This window comes from Notolabrus celidotus, chromosome 7, assembly GCF_009762535.1.
Source record: "Notolabrus celidotus isolate fNotCel1 chromosome 7, fNotCel1.pri, whole genome shotgun sequence".
Lineage (NCBI taxonomy): Eukaryota > Metazoa > Chordata > Actinopteri > Labriformes > Labridae > Notolabrus > Notolabrus celidotus.
Window position 1 is genome coordinate 1,470,637 of NC_048278.1, and position 26,878 is coordinate 1,497,514.

General features: G+C 42.4%; 1 protein-coding gene across 3 annotated transcripts in view; it reads right to left on the reverse strand.

The window, feature by feature from the left end:
• Positions 1–26,878, reverse strand: part of pnpla6 (patatin-like phospholipase domain containing 6) — a 45,673-nt gene that overhangs the window by 1,774 nt on the left and 17,021 nt on the right. Inside the window, exons 7-35 of one of the 3 annotated variants that reach the window (XM_034687871.1) lie at positions 26,691–26,831; positions 26,196–26,355; positions 25,701–25,781; positions 24,290–24,418; positions 24,021–24,101; positions 23,523–23,658; positions 23,297–23,371; positions 22,361–22,461; positions 21,185–21,364; positions 19,979–20,056; positions 17,598–17,803; positions 17,300–17,431; positions 16,016–16,139; positions 15,756–15,869; positions 15,608–15,683; positions 15,374–15,523; positions 15,215–15,278; positions 14,867–15,035; positions 14,592–14,774; positions 14,349–14,467; positions 14,076–14,232; positions 13,526–13,642; positions 13,341–13,410; positions 7,712–7,828; positions 4,988–5,136; positions 4,742–4,894; positions 1,355–1,471; positions 1,095–1,182; positions 690–835 (exon numbers count right to left, since the gene is read on the reverse strand). In XM_034687871.1, coding sequence (XP_034543762.1) covers positions 690–835; positions 1,095–1,182; positions 1,355–1,471; positions 4,742–4,894; positions 4,988–5,136; positions 7,712–7,828; positions 13,341–13,410; positions 13,526–13,642; positions 14,076–14,232; positions 14,349–14,467; positions 14,592–14,774; positions 14,867–15,035; positions 15,215–15,278; positions 15,374–15,523; positions 15,608–15,683; positions 15,756–15,869; positions 16,016–16,139; positions 17,300–17,431; positions 17,598–17,803; positions 19,979–20,056; positions 21,185–21,364; positions 22,361–22,461; positions 23,297–23,371; positions 23,523–23,658; positions 24,021–24,101; positions 24,290–24,418; positions 25,701–25,781; positions 26,196–26,355; positions 26,691–26,831 — 3,613 coding nt within the window. The other 2 variants (XM_034687872.1, XM_034687873.1) reach the window with 2 other exon arrangements.

Here is a 26,878-nt window from a genome sequence, read left to right on the forward strand (position 1 = left end):
AAAAAGAGAGCGATTATCACCTGTGCAGCCAAAGTCTTGAGGTTTCTTTAAATCCTCCTGTTGATGAAGTGTCACCTCTAAATAAAATGATCCCCTTTAAATGTCCCTCACAAGTGCTGGCCAGAGAGCTTTCTGTTTTTATGCCCCTAAACCGTGGAGCTGTCTGTCTCTGGACATTTAGATAGTGAGCTCTCTGAGTGTTTTTAAAAGTTAAATTAAGACTTTTTAACCTGGCTTTTAACTTAGAGTCATTTATTTAGCCCTGGACCACATTATTACCAATTTTGCCATTTTTATTTTTATTGTATTCTATCTTATCTTAAGCTTTTTATTTTATTTTACTTTTCTTGCATTCATCTGGTTTAATTTTATTGTAATGCTTTTATTTTATTTTTCTATTATTTATCTGATTTAATTGTATTGATTTTATTTCAATGCTTTTATTTAATTTTTCTTGTATTTATCTGATTTAATTGTATTGATTTTATTGTAATTATTTTATTTTTCTTGTATTTATCTGATTTAATTTTATAGATTTAATTCTCATTTTTAAGTAATTCATATTACTATCCACTATCTTGTTTTAGCTTTGTATTTGACCTGAGTTCTACAAAGAACTCTCTGGGAGGCAAGAACAGGTCTCGGGCTGTGTTTAACCTGTATTGGAACATACAGGTGTGTCTGCTCACAGTTTGAAAGACTCCATTCTGGCCCCACTCTCCGGGGGAGTGGTCCTCAGGATCCTCTGCCTCTTCCTCCTCCTCCTCCCCCTCCTCCTCTCTCACCGTGTCCATCCCGTCCTCCTCGTACTCCGTCAGACAGTCCGACTCCTCAGCTGAATGGAGAGATTTAGAGGAGATATTACAGAGAGGATTTATGACGGGACTGAGCCACCGGGTTTAGATAGCCCCCATAAAACACCCGAGACATGGAATACGGCATTTCAATAAAACCCAGCAGGTGAGAGCTCTGCGCCCTGATTGATTACTATGATTAAACCTGACATGATCTTGAAAGGGTGCGGTACAACTGAAGGAGGACACGGCTGTAACAAGGACCTTTAACATGATGTGTGTGGAGGAGTGATCATTTACCTTCTGCAGCGACGTAGCTTTGGACTGGTTCTATCCTGGAAACGATCTCTGCGAGGTCAGTGAAGTCAGCTCCTGGACACGTGCAGGACTAAGAGACAAGACCACCATTAAGTGCTGATGTAAAAACTGTAATGGATATATATGATGCATGAACCATAAAACATATCATTTACAATGTGTGTGTGTATGTATGTGTGTGTGTGTGTGTGCGTGTGGGTGCGTGTGCGTGTGTGTGTGTAGGGGGATGTGTGTGTTCTCACATCAGTTATCTTGCTGTCGTTGTAGTCGGCTGAGCGGTGATCCTTCAGCATGTTCTCGATGATGTCACCTCTGGCCCAGCCCGTAAAGAGCAGCTTGCCGTGCTGGAAGCCGACGTCCTGAAGAGGTTTGAGGAGACCAGAACTTATCATTAAGTATTAAAACAAATGTTTCAGGGTAACTATTGTAGCTGTGTAACCCTGAGATGGTTATGGTCACATTTGTATTACTTTGTAATATAAAATCAACGCTAGAACTTAGAGAGAGAAGAAACCTGCCTTATCAAATCATCAAAATAAACATTCATCAACAAGATCGACGAATGGAGATCTGGATCTCAGAGAGTAAAGTGACCAGGTGAGATTTGAGTAGTTTTATTCCATGAAAGGAAAAAGGAAAGGCTACTAAAGCACACCTAAAGCTTACAGCATCACATTCACAAATTTAACAGCATCGTGTTTATTTTATTCTATTTTTTATTTATCAGTTTATTTGACAGGGGCCATGCAAAACAAAAACTGTCAAGCCAGAGTTAGCTATAAGCTAATTTTCATCTGTGGTCCCTGGGCAGGAAGATGTAAACAAATGTACAATACAAACGAAAAAAAAAAAAAAACATACTAGCATTTAAAACAATACATAGACTACTCAACACAGTCCATCACTAATAACAACACATTTAAAATTACATTTCATTGTCTCTAATTTGATGCATTCAGATGATCACATGATTGTTTTTCCTTGAGCCATAATTTCAGTGTACTTTTAAAAACACTGAGGCTTGTACAGTCTCTAATGTGGGTCGGGATTGAGTTCCATTTTCCTGCTGCTCTGACTGAAAATGCAGACCTTTAAAAGCAAGAATATTAATTTAAGGATTATAAATGTTGTAACATACAAACAAAACCATTACACCGCTGTGAGATGTGATAACACGGGACACACAGTTACAGCTCTGTTCATGAGTTTTAATTTATTTCCTCTGTTATGGACAAATGTTTGGGATTAGTTGGTTACAGTCAGGGACAACATTTTCCCTGATTCAAGGCTCAACATTAACATAACGGGTAAATAAGAAAGTATAGGAACAAGAACCAGAACCATCCAGACTGCTCAGGTTGTCTGCTTTCTGTCCCCAGAGTCAGAACCAAACAAGTAGACACAGCATTCAGTCTTTATTCTGTGCATATCTGAAAACACTCGGAGAGAATGTGACGTGACTCTCAGTTCTTTTAGATCAAGGCTGAAGACTCACCTGTTTACAGCTGTTTGCCTTTTATTGAATTATTTTAACACCGGTTTAAAAATGTAACCCTGAACTGTGACTTTGATTCTTATCATCTAAAACTACTTCCTGTTTTTGCTGTTTCTAGCTTCTCTTTGTTTTCAAACGTCTTCTTTTAAAGGAGACATATCATGCAAAATGGACTTTTTAATGGTTCTCTACCTGAAATATGTTTCCCTGGCATGTCTACAAACCCCCCGAGAATGAAAAGAATCCATTCTGCCTCTGTTTTGATTTCTCCACCTTTCTGTAAATGTGTGTGAAACGAGCCGTTTCAGACTTCAGTGTTTTTGTTACGTAACAACAATATCCGGTCTGTCACGGAGTCAGAGCTCGGAGCTTGTTCAGCCCATAGACTGTATAAAATAATACTGAATCCCTCCCCCGTTTTTCATTACCTGCACACATGTGTGCTAACAAGGAGCTTAGGAGGGAGGCATGCTAGTTGTAGGCTGTCTTAATAAACACAAAGGTCGGTTTTACTCCCCACGTCTGCAGATTTGAAGATCTAGTGGATGATTTTTATTTGTCATGGATAAGTGCTAGCGCTACTTAGCATAGCTACATGTCGTAGCTGTAGCTGTGTACCAAGACACACGTCGACATACTGACAAATAAAACAACAAGAAACACAGAATCTGTGACCAATCCTTCAGAAAAGGTCCCGCTGCCTTTCTGGCAGAGGTCGGTTTTACTCCCCACGTCTGCAGATTTGAAGATCTAGTGGATGATTTTTATTTATCATGGAAAAGTGCTAGCGCTAATTAGCATAGCCACATAGCTACATGTTCGTAGCTGTGTACCAAGACACACGTCTACATACTGATAAATAAAACAACAAGAAACACTAAATCTATGACCAGTGGTTCAGAAAGGTCCTGCTACAGGCGCCTCTCCGTCAGGATCAGATTCTGGATCAGATTCAGAGGGTTGAAGTAACGTGATCTCTGAGCAGCCGTGTATATTCAGCCAACATGTAAACATTAGATCAACGTGCTGGAGAGCCGAGGCACATCCACTTCCTCAGGGGGCGTGGTCAGAGAGAAAACAGAGTGTTCTGATGAGGACTGAAGAAGAGGACTTTTCAGGGAGACCAAAATCTGATTTCAAAGTGTTTTTTTGAGCATAAACTTTAAAGACATGTTTTGGGGACCTCTTAGACCAATATATATTGATGAAAAAAGCGTGATATGTCACCTTTAAAGTGTGGATCTGACCTTTGTCACGATTCTTTTAATGTCTCGTGTAAATCTCTTTGAACTGCCATGTTACTGAAATGTGAACATGGTAAAAAAAAGTAGCCCAAAAGTAGGACAAGTTAACCAACAACTGAGGAGGAGTTATGATGCCAATCTTAAGAAAACAGTCACCAATGCAACCAAGAAATTAAACAACTGTTACGCTGCCATGAAATATGGAGTCACATGGAGTAAAGTCAGAGGATGGTGTGTGTGAAAAGATCAAATTAGAATGATCCTACCATCTGTTGTTACTGAAAACAGATTCAAGTTATGCCAATCACCAGATCTAACATGGCATTTAACTTAATCTCCCTGTCCCATTAAAGTTACTAACCATAGACCTTTCTGGAGTCCCTGAGCTCCCTTGTCTCGTAGGTTCTGGATCTCTGCTGCTGTGGACGTGTCAGACTCCAGCTGCTACAACTACTACTATCCGTCTCACCACTATCATCTCTCTCTCTCTTCATCTCCCTCTATCCCTCTCTCCAACACGGTCTCAGCAGATGTGTGTCTAACATGAGTCTGGTCCTGCTGGAGGTTTCTGCCTGTTAAAGGAAGTTTGTCCTTGCCACTGTAACTTGCTAAATGCTGCAAAGTGCTCTGCTCATGGTGGATTAAGATGAGATCAGACTGAGTCCTGTCTGGGAGATGGGACTGGATCTTATCCTGTCTTGATGTTGGGTCTTTAGCTTCTTCAGATAACATTTGCTGTGATTTGGCGCTTCATAAAGACAGATTGATTGACTCTAAAAATGGAGGTAAAGCTGACTGTGTTCATCTGATGTTGTAACGACAGTATTAAGATTGAGTGTCAGAGATCGCTGGATAAAAAAAGAACGGTCAAAATGATGTAAGTCACTCACATAGATCTCATCAAACTTTCCGAAGTCCATGGTCTTGAATCTGTCGATTGGTGGTCTGATGTACTCGCAGTAGGCACTCTTCTTCACGACCTCTAACTGACGAACACACGAGACGTAAGCCAGCCGAGACTGGATCTCTGCCATGTCCGGTACCTGCAGGAGAAAGAGAAGATGAATGTTCCTCCATCTGTAAACCCTAACACAGACCTCATGAGAAGTTAACAGTGTAACTAAACGGTGCGGTACCTTCACTTTCTCTGCCCAGGGATTGATCCGCTTCCACAACAACCACCATCCAGACAGAGAGTCACCGTAGTTGCAGAGGTCAGTCTCGTCTTGACTGCCCACGTCGATGGCGATGACCGTTCTAGCGCCCATGTTCCTCGCAATGTCAGCTGTTTGACGTGTAACGTGTACACCAGCATTCACGCACACACAAGTACAAACATGGCACAACGAAATCCAGCAGCAGAGATAGTAGGACAACAAATCCAGAGTTAATATCTACAGATACAGATTCTTTAAACCCCCCAAAACAGAAGCAACATCATTCAAACAGACTCACACAACAAAAACACTCGTTAATAGTCAGATAATTTTTAGAGCGTCTGCAGCCAATGAGGGGCTGAAAACTGCACACAGAGAGGGTCAGAACTTCTCGTTTACTTCTCATGTTAAAGAAGGTGTCGGGGCAGTGAGCATTTTTGTGGTGTAAGCCTATTTAAAGACAGAACCAGGACGACATCCAGCAAGCCCAAAGCACTGATCCACGGTGCCAAGAACAACTATAAGTGCAGCTGATGGAGCACAAAGTCTCCAGGGACGAGGCAGTAAAAAGGCAGAAAGAGCAGGATGTTGATTTTACCAGGCTCCCTTTGGTTGGATCAATGTTTGGACTTGAAGGAGCCACTTTTCACAAACCTCTGAAATGAGTATTTCTTTGGAGATGACGGGACAGATCCCCCACACCAAGAGAAACACTCTCAATCCAGAGCTTTGTGAAACACGGCTGTTTCATCAGAACAGTTTCACTCTTTAGATTTAGACTGAGGGGAGTTTTCATCTGCGGACCATAACAAACGTTTTAATCTGTTCATCTCTAATAAGAACCGTGAAGTGAACACTTTGTCTGCTGCTTTCATTTATCAGATTACATGAAATGGTCCACGGATGAAAAACACCATCCCCCCGTTTTATCGAAGAGAATCTTTAAACTAAAATTAAAGCTTCGGTATAATGAACACCAAATGTAGAGCTGGGCAATACGGTCAAAATCATAATCACACATCATCATAACAAGGATATAATGTTTGCTTAATCCCAGAGAAGAACCTCTCTGAAATTCAAAGCAGATGTGTGTCACTGTGATGAGTTACACAAGCCTGAACTATGAAGCAGGATATATATATAGTGAGCAGGTGACATTCAAGAATAAATCCAAACCAATGACTAACCATCTCTTGCTTGATCTAGGAGCTGTGTGAGCTGACAGAGAGAGGGGAAGGAGGGAGAGACCAATCCATCCAATAACAGGCTGGAGCCTTGAAGTTGTTGTACTTCTTAGCTGTAAAATTGCACATGCTAATCTCTTTGAATCATAGTACTTTTTTATTTTGATGCCGCTCTGTTTGATCCTATCAGAGCTGAGGCTGAAATATTGCATCCAAAACAATCATACAAGCCTCAAAAAGAACTCTATGTAAGGTAAGAAATGAAAGTCGTCGTTCTTTTATTCCACCTCTCCGTTCATTTAAAAACAAAGTGGTGTTGCTTTGTGTCTGGGTTTTGTGTTTAACTTCATATTTTCTGATCTCATTGTTTGCTTACAGGAACTCTGCCTTTCTGGAGTCCCTGAGCTCCCTTGTCTCGTAGGTTCCTCTGGATCTCTTCTGCTGTGGACGTGCCAGACTCCAGCTGCTACAACTACTACTATCAGTCTCCCCACTATCATCTCTCTCTCTCTTCATCTCCCTCTATCCCTCTCTCCAACACGGTCTCAGCAGATGTGTGTCGAAAACATGAGTCTGGTCCTGCTGGAGGTTTCTGCCTGTTAAAGGAAGTTTGTCCTTGCCACTGTAACTTGCTAAATGCTGCAAAGTGCTCTGCTCATGGTGGATTAAGATGAGATCAGACTGAGTCCTGTCTGGAAGATGGGACTGGATCTGATCCGGTCTTGATGTTGGGTCTTTGTTAATAATAGAACATAGAGTGCGGTCTAGACCGGCTCTGTTTGGAAAGAGTCTTCAGAAGTTTGCTGACTTGCTCTCATTTCCGCACCCGTAAAAACAAAATGAAATGTGTGAAGTTTGTAAAATTAGCCAACAAACTTAAATACTGAATTATCGCCCAGCCCTACATTAAAGTGCTCATTTCAACATGAGGGGAAAACACACCTGTCCCCAAACAGACTGGTGTCCTCACAGGTGAAACTAAGAACTGGAATATCAATTTTTGTATTCAACCCACCCACCGGATTTAAACTGAACACCTTTGGACACCAGGCTGTTTGACCAACAAATACCAGATCGCTCCTCTTTGATTTGGTATTTGTTTTTATCTGAAACAGTCTTTATTTCACTCTTAGTACACTCTTAGTAAAGTCTTAGTGTTTTAGTTATTGATGTTTTCCCCATCTAATAAAGCACAATATTTCAGAGTCTGATTAAGGCTTTGTTTTAATCTGATAACATGTGTAATGATGTAGAATAATAAGACTCAGTGTGTCTTTAATGAGGATCTGAATTAGCTTCATTTTCAGATGGGGAAGGATAAACTCACTCCTCCCTTCCAACGTGTCTCCCTAATTAATCGGCCAACATCTACATACTTACCGCACCCCGAAACAACATGATCACAACCCCTCAAATCATACCCACACCTGTCTCCACCCCTACCCTCCTGTAGGGGGCAGCAGTGTGGTGGAGACATGTAGGTGGGGGTAGTGGTTGGGAGGGCACCACCTCTACTTGCCTGGCAGGTTGTTGATGTAGCCACCGTCCATTAGTAAGTTGCCATCTTTGGGGTCACAGAGAGGCGGCAGATACCCCGAGAGGGTCATGCTCGCTCGCACATAGCGCCACAGAGAGCCTGACACACCAGGAGGGTGAGGAAGGGAGGAGGGAGGAGGGTGAGGAAGGGGGAGGAAGGGGGGATAACATCTCAATAATGTTTGCTATAAGTTTCAGGTTAGTGTCGACACAGATCGCAGTCCAGACACCAGAGAGAGGCTGGACAAAGGCAAGGAGCCGATCCCTGCACAGGCTAGGACTGCGGTTCTGCCCACCTTTACACTCTGCTGTACACCACTGCAAACCTCGTTACCTTGCACAGAGACCCTACGTGACTTGTGCGTAAGGTAAAAAAGTAAATGGCAACCATCACAGAGCACCAAGGCTGTCTGGATCTCCAAACTGTGTCACAAACCTGCACTTTTTGCATGTGACGGTCGAAATAGAGGCTGAATGTAAGATGAAACATTATAAACAAAGTAAGAGGAGTAGATTATTCAATTATATGATATTATATTATATTACTTAATTTAGGGAGCAGCGGCAGATGTTGTGACAATGTTTGGAGATCCTTCCCAGTGAACACGGCAGGAAAGCACCCAGCCTGCCCAGTGCTGCAGTTCTGCTCAGAGCAAGCAGGGGGCAGCGGCAGGCTGGGTGCTGCATGGATTGGAAGGATAAGGAGCACCACAAAGAAAAGCAAGGGGTGCAACTGTGCGTGAGAGTATGTGAATGAGAGGAGGAACTCTCCAGCTAAATTTATCTCAAAGGGATTCACACGGCCTACAGATTAACTTTGGCTTGAGGAGGGGCTACAATGTGCAACAGCAGGATCCAGAACACATTTCCCCTAATAATACAAAAGAAGTATAAACAGGAGGAAACACATGCCATCAGTATATATTCATGAGAAATATATAGATTGGCTCACAGTGTTTTGCATGCACATAGAAGCAAGCAAAGCCAGGGGAGAGGACAGCTGTGTGGGAGAGACTGAACATGTTCCTGTAGGCAGAGGTGACTGAAATGAAGAGGGGGCAGAGTCACGAGGACCTCTTCATGGGAACACAACAAGCTGCTGCTCAGACCAACGGACGAACACGTTAAAGCCCACGGATACACACAATGATCCACGACAACAGGAGGAGACAGATGTGATGTTGACATGGTGCAGCCCTGCACTGAGGCGCATTCAGCAGTACCGGCTTTCCTTTACTCCAAACACACTGAAGTCTCAGACCGAGACGTCTCCTGAATCCTATCAACTGACGTCTGAGCGTCCTGCAAGTTATGAATATTCAAAGAAATGTAAAGGAGGGAGAGTGGTGCATGAAGACTTCTGTGTTTACAAAGCACACCCTGAGCTTTATAGATATGAAGTGGAAAGTTACAGCTAGTAGAGGGAACCAGAAGAAGCCAGACCATCATGCATCTCTTTATGACCCGTATATGTCCAGACATGCGTGAAACTTTGAGTCTCATAAAAGGAATCAGAAAGTGGAGTTGAGGGGGGATTATTCCAGTTTGTGTAGAAAGCCAAACAGAGGAAATGAAATGTACTTCTGGCTGTTATTGGGTGTGAGGTGAGGCACTGATTGGGTCGATCCTAAAACATTCATTGGTTTCTAGTCTTTCCTTCCAAACCATGGGCTCCCAATGTCCACCTGGTCAGTGTGGGGTTAGTTATAAGGGAGGGGGGAGGGGGGAGAGGGAGGGGAACTGAGTGGTTGAATATCCACTCAGGGATGAGGGAGGAGGGTTTTGGTGAGCGGGCGTTTAAGATCTGACCTGGGACATTGTTAACATAGCAACCATCCACAAGCAAGTGGCCATCCTTGGGGTCGCACAGGGGAGGTAAATAGGGAGTGTAGGAGGCACTGGCTCTAACATAGCGCCAGACGCAACCTGTCAGGAAATGGAGATGGAGAAGGAGGTACACATCAAATATGGGCTGGACTCCACGGCACAGATGGAAAAGATAGAGAGATGAAGAGGAGGAGGATGAAAAGAGAGGTAGAAGAGGGCTGAAGAGGTGAGGACAGAGAGAGAGAGAGAAAGAGTAAAGAGAAGGAAATGTCTGCAACATAGAGAAGAAGACTGCAACAAGCCTCCAGGAGTGAGACATAACGGAATGAACCAATGGAAACAGAACTGACGTGTGCAGATGGCTTCTAACCAGGGGCGTGTCCAGACTCTTTAGCCTGGGGTGCCCCAACTGAAGCCCTAGGTGTGCAGGAGGGTGGCCACGCCCCCTTGAAATCTGATTCACCGCCCCAAAATTCTAGACTATGATTGGCTTCTTGCCTTGACAGAGGTGGGGCTACTTTGGCTGTGTTGCAACACTTTCTTTGTGTTTCACTTTAGCATGTTATCTTTTGTTGGTACGTTCAAATGTGACATCGGATTATCTCTTCTTCTTCTTCAGGTCTTAAAGAAGATTGAAATGTTTCCTCTCTGGTGTGTTACTTTGAAAAGCTGAAACATGATACACAAGAATCTACAACCTTGAGGATACTCAAATGTTAGTAGTCGACCTGATTAGTCTTCATAGGAAGGGTTAAAACATGCTAATCATTTATGTGTGTGAACATAGTGCAAGCTTCACCTGTTAACACTGATTTATACTTCTGTGTCTCCCCTACGCAGCAGGGGCTGACGTAGACATGAGCACCACATACTTGTGCGTTGATGTGTCCGTGACGTGCAGCAATTCTCCTCTGAAACACTTGAGGGCGGTGTGGTCTCTCTGATCTCTGTTTACTTTTCCTCAGAGATTCAGAGCGTGTTATGTTCATCTACAGCTGATACATGTTACTGTTTAATCGTACAGACATGATTACATGAAGAATAGAGAGGAGATGAAATACACGACCAATGTGCGGGGATCCCGGAAATGCTGTAAATGCGGGAAATACAATGCCGCCGAGCGGACCAATCACAGGGCTTGCGGTGGGCGTCGATTCTAAGAGTAGTTAAATTTTGAAGGAGGTGCACGTCAGCTACGTTCGTAGGCCTCTGTGTAGGTACAGGAGCTACACGGACCTCTGGCGTAGGCTACGCCGTTGATTGGACTTCAGAAGTATAAATCAGCCTTGAGAGTCAGTGGCCATTCCAGTCAGAAAAGGTCTGGCTCCGCCCCTAGCAGGAAGTATGTGAAGACTTGGCGAGAAGATGTGTGTCAACAGTCACAATTTAGCAGAGGGAACCAGAGTACCAAAGGATATGTGTGACTTCAAAATGCAAGAAGGCTTCTGGCAGCCAGTTGCAACACAGCCCAGAACTCTGATTTAACGAGGCACAGTTTAGGATTTTGGGGTAGCACAAGGGTTACCAATCAGATTCCAAAGGGGCACCCCTCTGGACACACCCCTGTTTCTAACCAATACAATAATCCCAAAATGTGGCAACTACAAAAACACCTCAACAGCTTTGGAGCTGTTTGAATCCATCTATTCAAACATCAATCAAAGAAGCAGACATGTTTGGAAAGATTACAAGATATCGAAATATTAACACTTCAGTGCTACAAGCTTTAAAGCTTAGACCATGTTCTAAAACCTGTCTGTGATGTTAATAACCATGGCAGTGTCAAATGGTTGACACAGGGTGTGTGTGAATTAGTTTAAAGATTGTAATGCACATTTAATTAGATGTTTGTTCATTAGGCATATCACCAAATTAAAGCAACAGTATTAGCATTGTTAGACGTCTGATCCAACAAGCAAAGTGAGAGGAAGACAAGCAGAGAGAGAGAGAGAGAGAATAAGAGAGGGAAAAAGATTGAGAAGGAGAGAGAGGTAGAGCCCACCATTTGAATCACGGTGTTTGGGCATCAAGCTAACATTCACCAGACTGTAGAGTGAAGGGAAAACTACGAGGTACACTTCACAAGAGATTCACCCATGACCCTGTTGAGCTTTAACCCAGGGAGGACAGTTTCTGCACTGACTGAAGAAAAAATAGATTCTGAATGGCACCACCGAAGCAAGGTTTGACAAAAGCACCAAGAAAACTACAGAAAGCACAAAATGGATGTGAAGGGGTGGAGAAAGCAACATGGATGTTATTAAGGAGGAGGGAGGAAAGGCAGTGTTCTGGATCCTACATGTTGACATGGACATGGGAGGGGGTCAGCGTTTTAGAGTCTGTTACTTCTGTTATATCGTCTGGCGTGTAAACTAGAGACGGGGAGCTCTCCATGTGCAGAAAGACCTAACCTACGGGTGATACATGGGGCATGATGTGGAACTTAAAGATGCATAAGATAAACAAGATCAGTTTGTGAAAATGAAAGAAGAGTTAGTGAAGTTTGATGAAAACAGGAGTAAGGAACAGACTGAACAATAGATATAGATTGAAAATGAAAGAAGAAAGGAAAGAAAGGCCCAGAGAGGAAGATAGATCATAAACAGGGAGGACAGCACAGCAGAGTAACAGAGGATGATGGGAACGATGAGACAGAGAGATGGAAAGGCTTTGCTCCAGCAGTTAGTTCAAACACATGCCAAGATGCAAACGTAAGCATTCATCTTCTCCCTGCAGGACCCGGCCTGCGGACCCCTCAAATCCAGCAATCACAGCATTTATCAGGAATTACAGATATGCAATTAAACTCTTAATTTGATGCACTTTGTAATGAAAGAATTGAAGTGCAATGAATGTGCTGAGAGCTACATTTCATTGATGATGGCTTACTGGATGTGCAGGGTCAGTGGAGGGTCCCTCGGGCTAAATCTACGTCAGCTTACATTAGTGATGGTGCATTTCTTTACGCAAGTCAAACAGAACACATCTACCTTTACACTGAATAAACAAATAAACTCACAAGCATCTAAACTGGTACATGCAGTCTTCCTTTTAACAATGCCCTCACATGTAGCATACTCCAAACCAGACTGAAACTGGACCGCCTGCAGAGGTTAGCCGCTAAAAGAAGCAACAAACTTTCCTGAGGTCACTTCACCGACCCATAACTTATTCTAAACTTCAATTAATCTATAATGTAATGCTAATATCTTATTCAGGATTACATCTACTGATTTAGTTTCCTCCTCTGTCCGTTGACCTTCTCTGCCTCTTTTTGCATTTGCTGAAAGTGCAGCAGAGAAGAGGAGTTAAAGAGCAGAACAGCTTCAGTTCAGTTTGGAGTACACCTGCTTTAAATGACATGAAAGCCAAAAGTAGTGTGTATAAATACATCTTTCCAGACTTGTTATAGTAAGGATTATAAATGCTGCAGTCTGAAGTCTCTTCTGAACTCATGGTGTCTATATATTCTGACTTATTCTGTTCAATTCTGCAAAAACTAGTCACCATGTTTCTAAATATCAACACTAAATGCAAACTCCACACATTAGTTCTCTGTCATTAAGAGCAGTATTATTGTTGCACTGTGTTAAGAATTACTGACAGACTTGATTACTCATGCATTTCATTGTTTATGTTCACTACCTGTTTGTGTTTCCATTCATGTGTTCATCTACAAATAATCTTCTCTGAGCCGCTCTAAGCTTCCAATAAAATATTTGGCAAACGCGGTAACACACGACAGAGAGGTGGCAGCCGCTGCAGTCAGCCGGGCTGTCACTTACCGTCCTGATGAACCCGCATGGCCGAGGCTGTGATGTCAGTGGTGACGTTGAAGTACGGCAGCCACAGGTCCTGAGGACATGAAGGTATCTCAGAGTCAAAACAACAACAACAACAACAGCAACCACACAACTTTCCCACTGCAGCAGTAAACACATCTCTGTGCATGAAGTCTGCACTCCCTCACCTCGGCCTGCTTGTCCTGGAACACTTTGTAGATGCTCGTGTTGAAGGCGGAGCCGGAGAACATGGAGGTGATGGGGTAGGTCAGGTCCAGGACTGTTTTGAAGACTGAGTTCATGGCCTGTTGAAAGATGAAAACACAGATAAATAAGGCTACAGACTTTTGGCCCCTCTTTTGAAGAAGGGCCATACACATATTACATGGCCCACTCTCATAACCATCATCCAATCACGCCCTCTGCTTCTCAATTTGGCGGTCTATTTAAACCCGGACAATCACCCATCTCTCCCTCTGCCTGTCAATGCCTCTGCTGCCCTTCATCCCTATTGCTGCATATTCTTTCATCCCCACTGCCAGCCCAGCATCCACCTGCAGGCTCCGGGGTGTGTTCAGTACGTTTTGCTCATAACTCCTCAAAGTCTCCATGTAAACTTATCTGCAGGGAGTGATGAGGCCGGAGCATGTAATACGTATTTGCTGCTACAATAAACAATTCAAACGTGAGTTGTCTGACTGAAATGATTTAAAAGGTGGCGACAGATGTGTGCTGTACCTTCGACCACTCTCTGGCTCTCTGTTTGGTTCTGACCGCGCTCCTCTCTTCAGCGTACAATGCACCAATAAATGAGCCGATTGAAGTCCCGCCCACTATGTCGATAGGAATCCCTGCTTCCTCCATAGCTTTGATCACACCCACATGAGAGCAGCCTCTGCAGAGAGAAAAACACACAGTCTGGTAAATTATGTGGTACGTCCATGAAGTTTCAAACAGTGTGACACAAACTGCTCTCCAATTTTCTGCAGAGGTTGTCTCAGCCCCGCTCACCTGGCTCCTCCTCCTCCCAGCACCACAGCGATGCTGTTTCCAGTGAGGACTCGGGCCAGCCGAGAGAAATCACTGTGCCTGTCTGCTGTCTTCTCAAACACCTTCTCGTACACCTCCCTCTGCACGGAACAGTAACAACATCTTGTTATTGATTGATGACTCATTAAATTTAGAATACACAGTCTAACAAAGTGCAGGAAGTTCTTTAAGCTGTTACACTTGACACTTAAGGTTGTATTGTACCAGCTTGCTCGGGCTGCGTCTTGAGAAGACTCTGCGAGGACACTTGAGATGTAGATGTCCAGAGCACCAGCTCCGCATATTGAGCCACTCCACCGTCCTGGAGGGGCCCGGCCCGTCCTCTTTGTGCAGGAGGACCAACTGCTTCAGAGCGCGGACTGCTGTGTTCTCCAGCATCTGCTCCAACTGGAAGGGCGGGGAGGGGATCGAACACATGAGTTAAAGCACTTGAATGTGTTTAAGAGAGCTTTTAGTTTCTGTAAGATTCAGACACAAACCTCTCCCAGAGTCGGTTCCTGGTCACCAAGGCCGACGATGAGGATGCAGTCAGCCTGGCGGATGCAGCGCTGAGTCCATGGGGTCATGCTGTTGTCCGTCTGGTACAGGACAATCCGATTAATGTCCTCCTGCTGGGCCAGCCAGCCGGAGAGCCGGTACTCATGGATACTGATAGAGACAAAGGGAAAGCAGGAGTTCAGATGAGGAGCAGCACTTTAATTCATATAAGAGTGATCAGGATGAACGGAGAGACATGAAGAAATGGACTTTATGTTTAAAGGAAGTAGTGAGGTGAGGTGACAGAGAGTTGAAATTACATTATTTTAATTTCTGATTGTCTAACTGACCTGTCCAAAGCAGAAGCACCGAGTCGCTCTCTGATGATTTCACTGGTTAACAGCAAAGTGGGACCTGCAAGCATCAAACAACATAAACTTTGAGATGTGTTTTTTCTTTAACAATGAAGCACCATGTGATAAAGAGATCTATGACTGAATGTGGCATACCAATGGCACTGAGGGCATGGCTGAGCTCCAGGTTGAATGCGTTGATTGGCACCTCGTCACACACAGGCAGGACCGCCACAGTGGAGAGGTTACTGGCAGGGTTGGTGACATCAGCACTGGTTGTCATAGCGGGCAGACTCAGAGTTGAACCTGAAGGCAGAGTCCCAGAGTGTGAATAAGAGTGAACTAACCCAGCTGTATATACACATAAAGCCCCTCTTCTCACCACGTTACCTGAGAATGGCCCACGGCCCTGCTGCAGGTTCCCCAGAATCTTCTGACCCAACAAGTGGATCAGTCTCGTCACCACCTAAACAGACGAGAAGCATGAGCACCAGCTTTACACACACAAAGAAAATCACAACCAGATCAAGTCACTGACCTGAGGATATCGTCTTTTGATGTTGTTGAGCGTTCCTTCAGGCAGTTTGACGAGCTCTGTGTCTCTCACTGCGTGGACAGTGGTGGCTCTCGGCTGTCTGGTCAAGGCCTCCACCTGAAGCAACAGGCAGGAGGATGAGATAAATACATAATAACATAAAACTAAAATTGTATAAATAAAATAGACTCTTTTTACTTCTTCATTTTCAGCTCCATAAATTGTCTGAAATTCTTCCTAAGGGAGGATAAAGAAGTACTCACCACTCCAATGAGGTCTCCTCTGCCGTATTCACCCACCAGTTCTTTCTTGCCATTGGTCTTACGAATGACTGAACGCAGACGTCCGTTCAGAACAATGTAGGTGCAGTCCGACTGGTCGTCTTGTCTGTAAATATGAAGAAAAACATCAAGTGAATAAATGTGTTGTTAAGATGATGTGATGGCCATGTGCAGATTTCTTAACCCTATAACACCAGGCCTATCATATTTAGTACATCAGTTTTTGAGACCTCTACATCATCAGTGTGATATATTCTTTCAGATAAAACCCTGATGTATACAATCAGATACATGCAGTGCACAGATAATCCACCAGGTGTGAGTAATTCATACAGCAGAAGGACGTCACTGGAGACATCCAACATGTCAGCTGTGGATCAGAGACCCACTCCAGGTTTTTCAGGGAGATTTTTACAGATTTTGAAAAAGTTTGGATGAAAAAAACTTTCAAATTGTTCCTGAAACTTCAAGAGGAATAGTTACTGGATTGATGCAATGTAAAACTTATTAATATTTCATTACTTCATTTATAGACAAACCGTGTTGAAAATGTGTGTATCATAGTTAATACAGCAGGTATATAAAAACATTTATTTGGAGATCTGTCAATCATCATTTTATTAAATTTCATATATTACGCATTCCTTAAAGCAACATACAGTATTTGTATTATTTAAACACATGTTTAAATGACATAATGAGTATACTTAGAGTAGAAATTGAGATATTTATAACGTTTATTGTATTTTTATATATGTAACCTGCTGTATCATGATGATTGATGACTGGTTGAATGTTGCCATGGCTCCCTAGTAAATAATTGTCTTTTGCTCATTGATTTCCACTAAAAACTGAACAATTCAGAGAAGAAATATACAATAAGTGAGTTTTTTGTGCTACAAAATATGTATGACATTGTCGTGCAATATGGAAAAAAAATGTTTCTAGTTTTGAAATTACTGAAGGAAACTCAAAGTTAAATAGGTTAAAATGTTGTTTTTATGTTTTAGTTTGTTTAAAAAAGAAGAAACTTTGTGCAGAAAATGTGCACCAAAATGCGTGAGGTATCAAATATGATACAAGTTAAAGCTCATATATGAAAATTGCTTTTTAATTTCTTTTTTTCTTATTTGTCAGAAGGTTCAATAAACACTAAATTTTGAAAGAATTAGAATTTGCTGATAATTATTTGGTGGTTCAGACTTTAGGCAGAAGAGGAATAGGAAGAAGAGGAAGAGGGTCCATGAGAACAGAGAAGTAGAGCACCTGTACAGAGCTCTGCCGGCCTCCACAGCCATCCAGTCGATGGCAAAGTCCATCTGCCGCACAAAGGGGGACATGCGGATGGCCACAGTGTGAGCCGCACTCAGCACCACGCTGGGCTGCTCCCTCATGATCCTGCAGAGGGCAGCACACATCACAGTCAATGAACAGGGAACATGCAGTCTTTATATTGCTGTACTTTTTGACACCAGAACTGAGTGTTTCCAGTGATCACAACATAGAGTGGGACTCAAGTTTTATTCCTGCTGAAGGTGTAAAACAAAGTCTGATTTCTACTCACTCGTAGAAATCAGACTTTGAGATCTTGAGGAAAGTGCAGTCTCTGACAGCCTTGATGGTGAAGATGAGGGGCTCTCCTGTGAGCACGGCGAGCTGGCCCACCATCTCTCCCGGGTGTGTCACAAACAAGCAGACGGCCTCCTGTTTGTTAATCATCCGCTGGTAGACGTGCAGACAGCCAGACAGGACAAAGTGCAGACTCACGTCCTTCAGGAGTGAAAGAGGAAGAGACAGAAGAAACACAAACAGAGGATTTACACAGGATTTACTTTGATGTCTGATATGTTCAAGGTTTTTAACTCCTAAAGTCTCGTATGATGTTTCTGATGAACCTAAATGTCAAGAATAAAGATATTTATTTCTCATAACCAAGCAGTTACTAATCAATCACATTAAAGAAAGAAACACACATTATTCTGAGGAAGAGTATTAAGGCCAGGGAGGAGAAAAAAAGAGGAGGACGATTATTCACTTGAAAAAAGAAAAGTCGAAATACAGTTTCAAGGAAAAGGTCAAAGGTTGCTCCGTGTTGACGTAAAGCTGTCACCAGGTCAAAGCTACCACGGTGTATCAGTGTATTCTATAAGCTGTAGAGCTGTGTTCATCGCTCTTCTTTATCAGGTCAGAGCCTTAAAAGATTTGAGTTTTTACTGATATGAGTTGAAAACAGAAGAAGTGATGACTGATAATCTCCATAATCACAGTCACAAATATCCGCAGTAAGACACACTGCTGCCGTGTAAATGATCACACACTGTATCACACACAGTCTGTGTCCAGCTCTCCTCCCTCTGCTCATGTGACTCACTGCATGCAGCTACTGTTATCAAACCAAGGAGAGGCTGCTTGATCTTAGTCAGCAGCTCTGTTTACTAAAGTGTGCAAAATTTTAACCTCAAGTAGAAAGACTAAACAATCATGACTTTAGTTGAATGTGTTTGTGACATGTTTATACTTGTTTTGTTCATTTATTGGTTTTCTAATTTACATGTAAACTGTCATAGAAAGCAGGAGAGAGCACGTGAGGAGCGTTTCAACCTGAAACAGTTTAATGCAGAAGTGTGTCGACTACTGTAACTCCCTTTTTACCGAATTGCCCAAAAAATCTCTCAAAACTCTGGCAGAAGCGTTCTGAACAAGCTGCACTTTCCTAACATGGAAAAATAAATCAGATCACGTTACCCCTCTTTTAAAAACTCTTCACTGGCTCCCTGTTTCAATTAGAATTGATTTTAAAGTCCTTTTACTTGTTTTTAAAGCTCTTAACAGCCTTGCTCCTCCATACATCACTGATCTCCTCTCATCTTATGTTCCAGCCCGATCACTGAGGTCCTCGAATGCTTCCCTTTTAAATGTTCCCCGGTGTCTCACACAAAGAGAGAGGGCTTTCTGTTTTTATGCCCCTAAGCTGTGGAACTCTCTGCGCCTCTAGACATCAACACGGCGAGCTCTCTGAGTGTTTTTAAAATTAAACTTAAAACTTACCTTTTTAATCAAGCTTTCAATTTGGAGTAATTTATTTTTAGCCCTGCTGCATTATTATTTTAATCATCGCTTGAACATTTATTTATCTTATTTAATTATTTATTTATTTATCTATTTATTTCTTGTATTCATCTGATCTAGTCAACGCTACCTTTTTTTTAACTTCTCTTTCTACTCTTACTTCTTTTATTAGTTTTTCTGTATTTATTTTACTTTATTTTCAAATATTTTATTTATAATCATGCCTTTTATAATTTTGCAATTGCTGTTGTTTTCTGTCTCTCTGTTCTTTTGTGAAGCACTTTGGGCTGCTTGTTTATATGTATGAAAGGTGCTAAATAAATAAAGTTGAGTTGAGTTGTGACGTCTGCTTTACTCCTGAAATAACATTTCCACTTTTTTCTTGAAGTTCAAAATGAAATTTAAAAAATCATATTTGTTCACCACTGGCCCGCAAACTCTTCTGTAGATTGTAGATCCATCATGCATGAGGTGTTAATGACTCAATGTGGGGACAATCAGAATATTAAAAGATATTTGGTTATAAAAACCTTTTTTATAAAAATGTTGATGTATAATTAATGCAAATACGGATGAACCCACTCTAAAATCCTGCAGATATAAGGTAAAGAGGATGGAAAATGTGTATTTTTATGAACTAGTTAAAAAAGATCACAGTGTTGCAGTAATTTTTGGTATTGTGCAGATTCTAGATTCATTGTTTTTGAGGATATAAATAATATACCCACAGAAATATAAATGTTTTAATCAATTGCACCCCAACCCTCCCTTCTTAATTCAGTGATTCTGCAGTAACTGAACTCCACCTTTGTGGGGCAGCAGAGAGCTAAAGAGAGAACATTCAGCCCACTTAAAGTGTGTTTGCCTTTGACATACCTGGTCTCCTTGTCTGGCTAAGACAGCTCCAGCCTTTGCATGATGCAGAGTCACTTTCCCATTCAACAAGGCTGGGTCCTGGATTCAAGACAGAACAGAAAACATAAAGTCGAGTGAAGCGGGGTAAAGAGCAGGTCATTGGGGAGGCACAGAGTGGGTAACATGTCTTCATTCTCGTGTGTTTGTCTTTGGATTAGAAATCAAGCTGCAGATGATTCTGAAACATCTATTTCAGCCACCACACTTTGATCTGGTTTCACCAGCATGAGGTTTTGAAATGGACGGTGGAGCAATGCTTGCACAAAGTTAGTCAAAGAGGGTTCACCACATATTTCATCAACGTGGGTTCACAACTTCCTGCCAAATTTAGTCTGGAAATCTGAAACAGAATCAAGCTGCATAAAAAAAGAACAGACTGGACTTTCTTAATGATCAATACAAAGTGTTACCATCCCCAGAACTCTGTTAAAGTCTGCTGCAAATGTTCGAGTTCATGGTTTTTAATGAACATGTTGCCTCTTTCAGAATCCCTCTTACATCTTACCAAACACACAGGAACAGTCCGAGTCTCAACATTTACAAAACTACAGCCGTCCTCTGCAGCCCTCCCTCCCTAATCCATGAACTGGGTCCAGTTCCTCTGCCCACTGACCTTCTTTCTACATCATAATCTGTCAACAGATGCTCCAGGCTGATTTGCAACAATGTATGTATTCATGCAAAAAAACAGAACAATGAAATGAGCCTGTTATTCTCTCTTCATTTGGTCCTACAGTACAAAGTTCGGTCAGGAGAGAAATACACAAACTGCAGGTTTGTCAGTGCGTTTGAGATCATACAGAAATACGTCAAATGAAAGCCTTTCCCATTATAAAACATAAAAATGTTGGGCTATAGTCTGAGATGACCATATGAGTGATCGTACAGACTTCTTTGGTGTTAGACGCAGCTGTAATTTATCTCTGTCTTTAGTTAGAATAGTTTTGCTCTGGGTTTTGCAGCCATTGATACAAACCGACACACGTATACTGATAAATTAAATTGAGTGCTAGTGTCATACTATACAATTCTAATGAAGTTATTTATAAATGCATGTGAACAGTCTATGACAAACACTTAACTGTTCCTGTCTCCAGAAGCGGCATGTGATGCTTTTGCATGCAAATATGAGGAAAACTCTTTTATAACCATGAGAGTTACACAAACCTCGATTCTCATGAGTTTCAGGACTTCTTTCTGCGCTTCCTCAAACTGAGCAGTGCTGCAGCGACCAGACACAGGCGTGAAAATGTTGTCCACTCCTGTGTCCTCCTCAGGATACAGATAGATCCCTGAGGGGACCTCGTCCACTGTCACCTTCCTCTCTCGCTGGTCCTGGGACACAGACTGTGATGATAAACATACAAGAGGATTAATCAATCATCGGCGTCGACCTGCCCCCCATCCAGGACTTGTACCGGTCCCGGGCGAGGAAACGGGCAGGTAGCATCACCGCTGACCCCTCACACCCTGGACACAAATTCTTCAAACTCCTCTCCTCCGGCAGGCGCTACAGATCACTGTGCGCCAAAACAACCCGCCATAAGAACAGTTTCTTCCCCCAGGCTGTCACTCTGATGAACACTAAACCATAACAGTGTCATACCTGTCAGATAAATACTCTCTGTAAATATACATGTAGATACACAATGCAACAATTCTCCAAGCAGAATTCCATATTTCTATTTTTTGTATTATTTAACTTCTATTTTTATAATGTAAAACTACCTCTGCTACTCTCCACTGCACTTTATCATATTATTTTAGCCTGTACATATTAGTCAAGCCTATTTGTTGTTTCTTGTATTTATAGCTAAGGTTATTGTTATTATATTTTTTATTTTATTTTTTATTGTAGTTCTTATTCTTATTCCTATGCCTTGTACAAAGAGAGCACAGTTTACTAAAGTCAAATTCCTTGTGTGTTCAAGCATACTTGGCGAATAAAGCTGATTCTGATTCTGATTCTGATTCAACCAAAAGAAGAATTATTTCTAATCATATCAAATGAATCAACAAGCTCAAGTAAAATCTGATAGAATATCGTGGCAGTGTGTGAGTGTTTGTTATGGTAAACAACAAATATGATACTTAAAAGTGTATAACCTTTTATTCAAAAAACAAAAACACTATTATAAAAGACACTAAAGAACTAAATTCATAATGTTTTTCACCTGTCCACACTAAAAAATAATAATTTCCTCCTTAGGTGTCAAGATTAAACATTTCTATGTATTCAGAGACCCTTCTATTTCACTCCTGCCCTGTGGAAACCTTGTCTTAGATCCTCTGAAGCTGTTGGTGCAACAACAACATGAAGAAGAGACTTTGTAGAGTACTGACCCGGGTGAAGGTAGGCGGAGTGTTGCCATCCTCTGCAGAGACGGAGATCCGCCCCCTCTCGTACGCCATATCAAAGTCTGATCTCAGACTCTTCTGTATACCTGCAGGGACAAAACGTAGACCGTATTCAGCAGCTTATACTCGTTCAGGTTCTTTAAGGTGAATGTGCAGCTTAAAGTGATCTGTTATATAGAAGTTGGTGAGCTTATAACAGAGAAGCCCTATGAAGCTACTAAGCTGAAGAATAAAATTTGTTAAATGGTCAGAAAGCATCGTCCTGTAAACCAGGAGGCAATGACGTCTACAGAAACTTTGGACATGGAAGAAATAGGGAGTAAGATAGACTAAAATCTAATCACAACTTTAGCTAAGTTTGGTATGTTTGATATCTGTGCACCTTTAAGCTTTACTTAGTAAAAGAGAGTCATGAAACTTCAGTTTGTGGTCACTTCTTTCAACATGCCAGGCTTTCAAGGCATGACTTCACCAGTGGTTATCACACGTGCACATCTGAGTACTAACGTGTTGTTACCTGCAGCTTTTCTGCTTCTTACTGCATCAACTTTTATGTGGGACACATCTTGGACCTGTCTTTACAGGTAGCCACAGTGAGAGGAAAACTCTTAGTGTGTGCTCTAAAGAAGCTATTTAATGGTTCCTTCTGTAAAATAAAATGAGTAAACACGCACAGAGTCTGGGTGCATGAAGCAAGTGGAGACAGGTATGACATCAGGAGAGCAGAGCGGGGTGGTTTAAGGACACGTGCTAAACTTGTTGTGGCTGCAGAATAAAACAGTTTTCCACAGGTATCATAAAAACATCTCTGCACAAGATCAGTCTCCCACTCGTGTGCAGTGAATTCAAACCACCCAGTTAACAAATGAAGATGAGAACTTGAAGGTAACATGATCTCTGAACAGAAGATAAGCCCCTCACCTGCTATGTCCACAGGCATGGAGATAGTTCTGCTGAGAGTTGGCACTGTTGCTCCATCCTTGCCTGGTTCCCCTCCTAGACACAGAAAACAGAAGCAGGTTTAGAAAACAAGCACTGAGGGGAAATGAGGGGTCCAGGTATTTTAAAGTTATCAAGTTTCTCAATCTGTCAGAACGCTTGTTAAATGTCAACCATCCAGTCTACTGCCAGTTTGTTTTCTTCCCACCTGTAGCTTCTCCTTTAATGGCAGCTTCTCGATGCTCCTCAGGCACTGTCAGGCTGCCAAAGCGTTTGCCGTGGCGGATAGGACTGGTGCGCGTCGGGTGGGGAGATGGAGGGGGCAGACGCGAGGGCTGCATTTCCTTTGAGTAAAAGCATGAGAAGTCAGTGTTTATTTGTGTGAGTACATGTGTGATAGAGAGAGTGTGTGTGTGTGTGTGTGTGTGTGTGTGTGTGTGTGTGTGTGTGTGTGTGTGTGTGTGTGTGTGTGTGTGTGAGAGATGGGGGAGAGTGGAAAAAGTGACACATTAAGATGAATTAACTGAAACATGTGCCGTGAGATAATGATGCAGAATTCCTGATGAATGCAGAACTGTATCGCCGACAGATGTCTGCATGGGACTGTGTGTGTGTGTGTGTGTGTGTGTGTGTGTGTGTGTGTGTGTGTGTGTGTGTGTGTGTGTGTGTGTGTGTGTGTGTGTGTGTGTGTGTGTGTTAAACTCACATGGCTGAAGAGCTCATTGGTGAGCCCCAGATAGTTGTGCAGAGCCAGGACTGTTACTCTTTGGAGTCGAACCATGATAATCTGTCCAGATACGACAGGAAGTGAGTCATTCGTCAAAACCATGTGAGAACAAACTCACGGACGACTTCACCGCAACCACTTTATCTTTATGATGACATACACTCTTTTAAAGGCACAGGGAAACCAAAAGTACATCCAAACAATGCTAAATAATAATCATAATACACAAGGTTAGGCGCACAGCTTACCTGCACCACTCGCACCAGGCTCTCTGGATACTTCTCAAATATGGCGAGGAAGGCTTCTACGGGCAAACGGAGGACAGTAGAAACCTCTGCAGCTCGAGCCGACATTGTTTTGTAAGGCTTCTGGTGGCCCTGGAAACAAAGATATCAAAGAATACTTACAATAACACTCAGTTTACAGTCTCTGGATGCTTTCTTTAGACAATACCTGGATCTTTTTTTGTCTTTTTAAAGGAAAACCTTCAAATTGTCACTTTAAGCTTCCTCTCGTGAGACAGAAAGGAACATCAAATTCAGTCTTATTGGTTATAAGAGGCCTAATATAGAACTACTGCAGATCAATGTCTGGCCAGATGTCCCTCTGCCTTTGTATTTTTACACTGAACTAGGGATGTTAACAATTAATGGAGCACTGATTCATTGATTGTTTTAAGAACTTACTCCAACACATTTTCTTGTTTAGATTTTCTATCACGTGGAACAAATATCATGTGGTCTCATATTTGGTTCAGCTATCAGGGAGTTGTTTGAAGTTTAAAGCATGTTTCGATGTGAATCAGCTGACTGAAGGTGTTGCTCACAGCAGAGATGTTCAGCTGGGGGCTGCGGCTGAGTGACAGGTCTCCACGAGCGCTTTTTTTCACCGCGCCGTGCTGATAATGACCCGGTTGTGCTCCCCACTGACACCTGACCACATTCACATGCTTATTCTCCTCAATAAGAAGGAGTAGACTGAAAACTGGACACTGAGTCTGAAATGTGTTTCTGTTTAGTTCCCTTGTTGAAGTCTGAGCCTTCACTTTTATGACTGTATGTCTGCAGAGATTATGAGCCTGCTCCTCACGTTGATATTCAGCGTGTTTAACATTTTGAACACCTCAATATGATCCATAGATATTTAACACCGTCATTTATATACATCGTGTCATGAAGGAAAATTTGATTCAGGGGAATAATCGCATTTGGCATTATATTTGACATGGAAAACATTTACGTTTTTGTAATGGTTAAACGATAACTGATTGTTCACATTTCCAAAGATCGATCACGGAAAATACTTGAAATGTACATCCCTACTTTGTACTTTTACATTGAACCCTCAACAGTGTCATATTGGCTGTTACAGTGTTGCATGAACTACAGGTGTGAGGTGTGAACAGCAGAAGCCTCAACCATTGCGTCTTCAAAATGCGATGTCAAAGGTGCTGCTGAGTCATGTGACACAAGCGGAAAAGGTTGAGTGAGTCAGCTTCTCTCTCCTCCATGATGTGAGGAGAGAGAAGGTGGACTCTGATATCCAGGTAGCATGTCGTCTAAGCTTGAATCATGGGAATGTGTGCACAGGTGTGACTCAGCATCCTCGCCCATGACAACAGTGTGTGTGTTTGTGTTGCAGGAAGTGGGTGGGTCTTACTGTGATGACATCCAGGATGCTGAGGAGGCTGTGGACACTGTCTCCTGGGTAAACCTCCTTCACCACACTTTCTTTGCCATCCTGTAATTCATGAAAAGATATTTGTTTAGGTATACGAACAAGTAAGTTGTGTTCAAATGTTTCAAAGAATGAAAGAAGGTAAGATACAGATAAAGGGAACGCCTGGACAGATGTGGCAAGACAAATATCCACTTTAAAGTTGTTTACAGGTACAGTTTTGTTATTATTTGTTTTAAGAATATTCTTTCCTAGTGTTCTAATGAGATTATCAAAGTCAAATGTAAATCAGAGCTAATCACTGTCAAGTCAGAGCCCCCATAGTTAAGCCTTTATAAGCTTTGCTAACCCTTGTGAATTAAGCTCTTACTGCAGAATACTTGGTACCACATAATCCTCAAACACAAAAGCCGTCTTGGGTGAAATTCGCAGCGACTTTGGATTAAAAGGCGAGCATGCACACATGAGCTGACATACCGTTCCAGTAAGGCACATTTCTAGTTTCCCATCCTGAACCACGTAGATGCTGCTGTCAGGCTGGCCCGGCCTGAAGACGTACTCCCCTTGTTGGAACTGCACAAACACCATGTGTTTACACAGCTCCAAGAAGAGGGGCTTCTCAAAGTGACCCAGCACGCTGCAGAGGAAGACAACACAGAGTTTATTACACACACACAAACACAGAAACACACACACATACAAAAGCGTGTGAATCTGTCTGCGTTTATATAAAAAAAGGGGCTTTTTGAAATCCTGTGCTGAGTTTAGTGGAATGCTAATAACAGATTTTTATGAGCAGTTTGCTGAGCGACTCCTTTTCAACAGACACGCATCTTAAAGGGCAGGTCTGGGAGTGATCTGATGTTCCACAGGAGTTTCTTATCAATCATACAAATCATGTGTAAACATGTTGGGGCCTTGAGACTGAGAGACTAACACAATCACCACCACATCACAAGAAGTTCAACCCACCGGACATTTTTGAGCATGTAGAGCACCTCAGAGGGGAGGTGGGAGTTGGCCACATCAAACTCAGTGAGGTCAGCCTCCAGCACAGAGGGAGGGGGCTCCTTGGCCTGCAGGATGGGCACTTCCTTCTTAAAGCGCAGTATCCTACAGAGGAGGACAGCGGGGGTTAGATGACAAACTGCAGAAAAGTG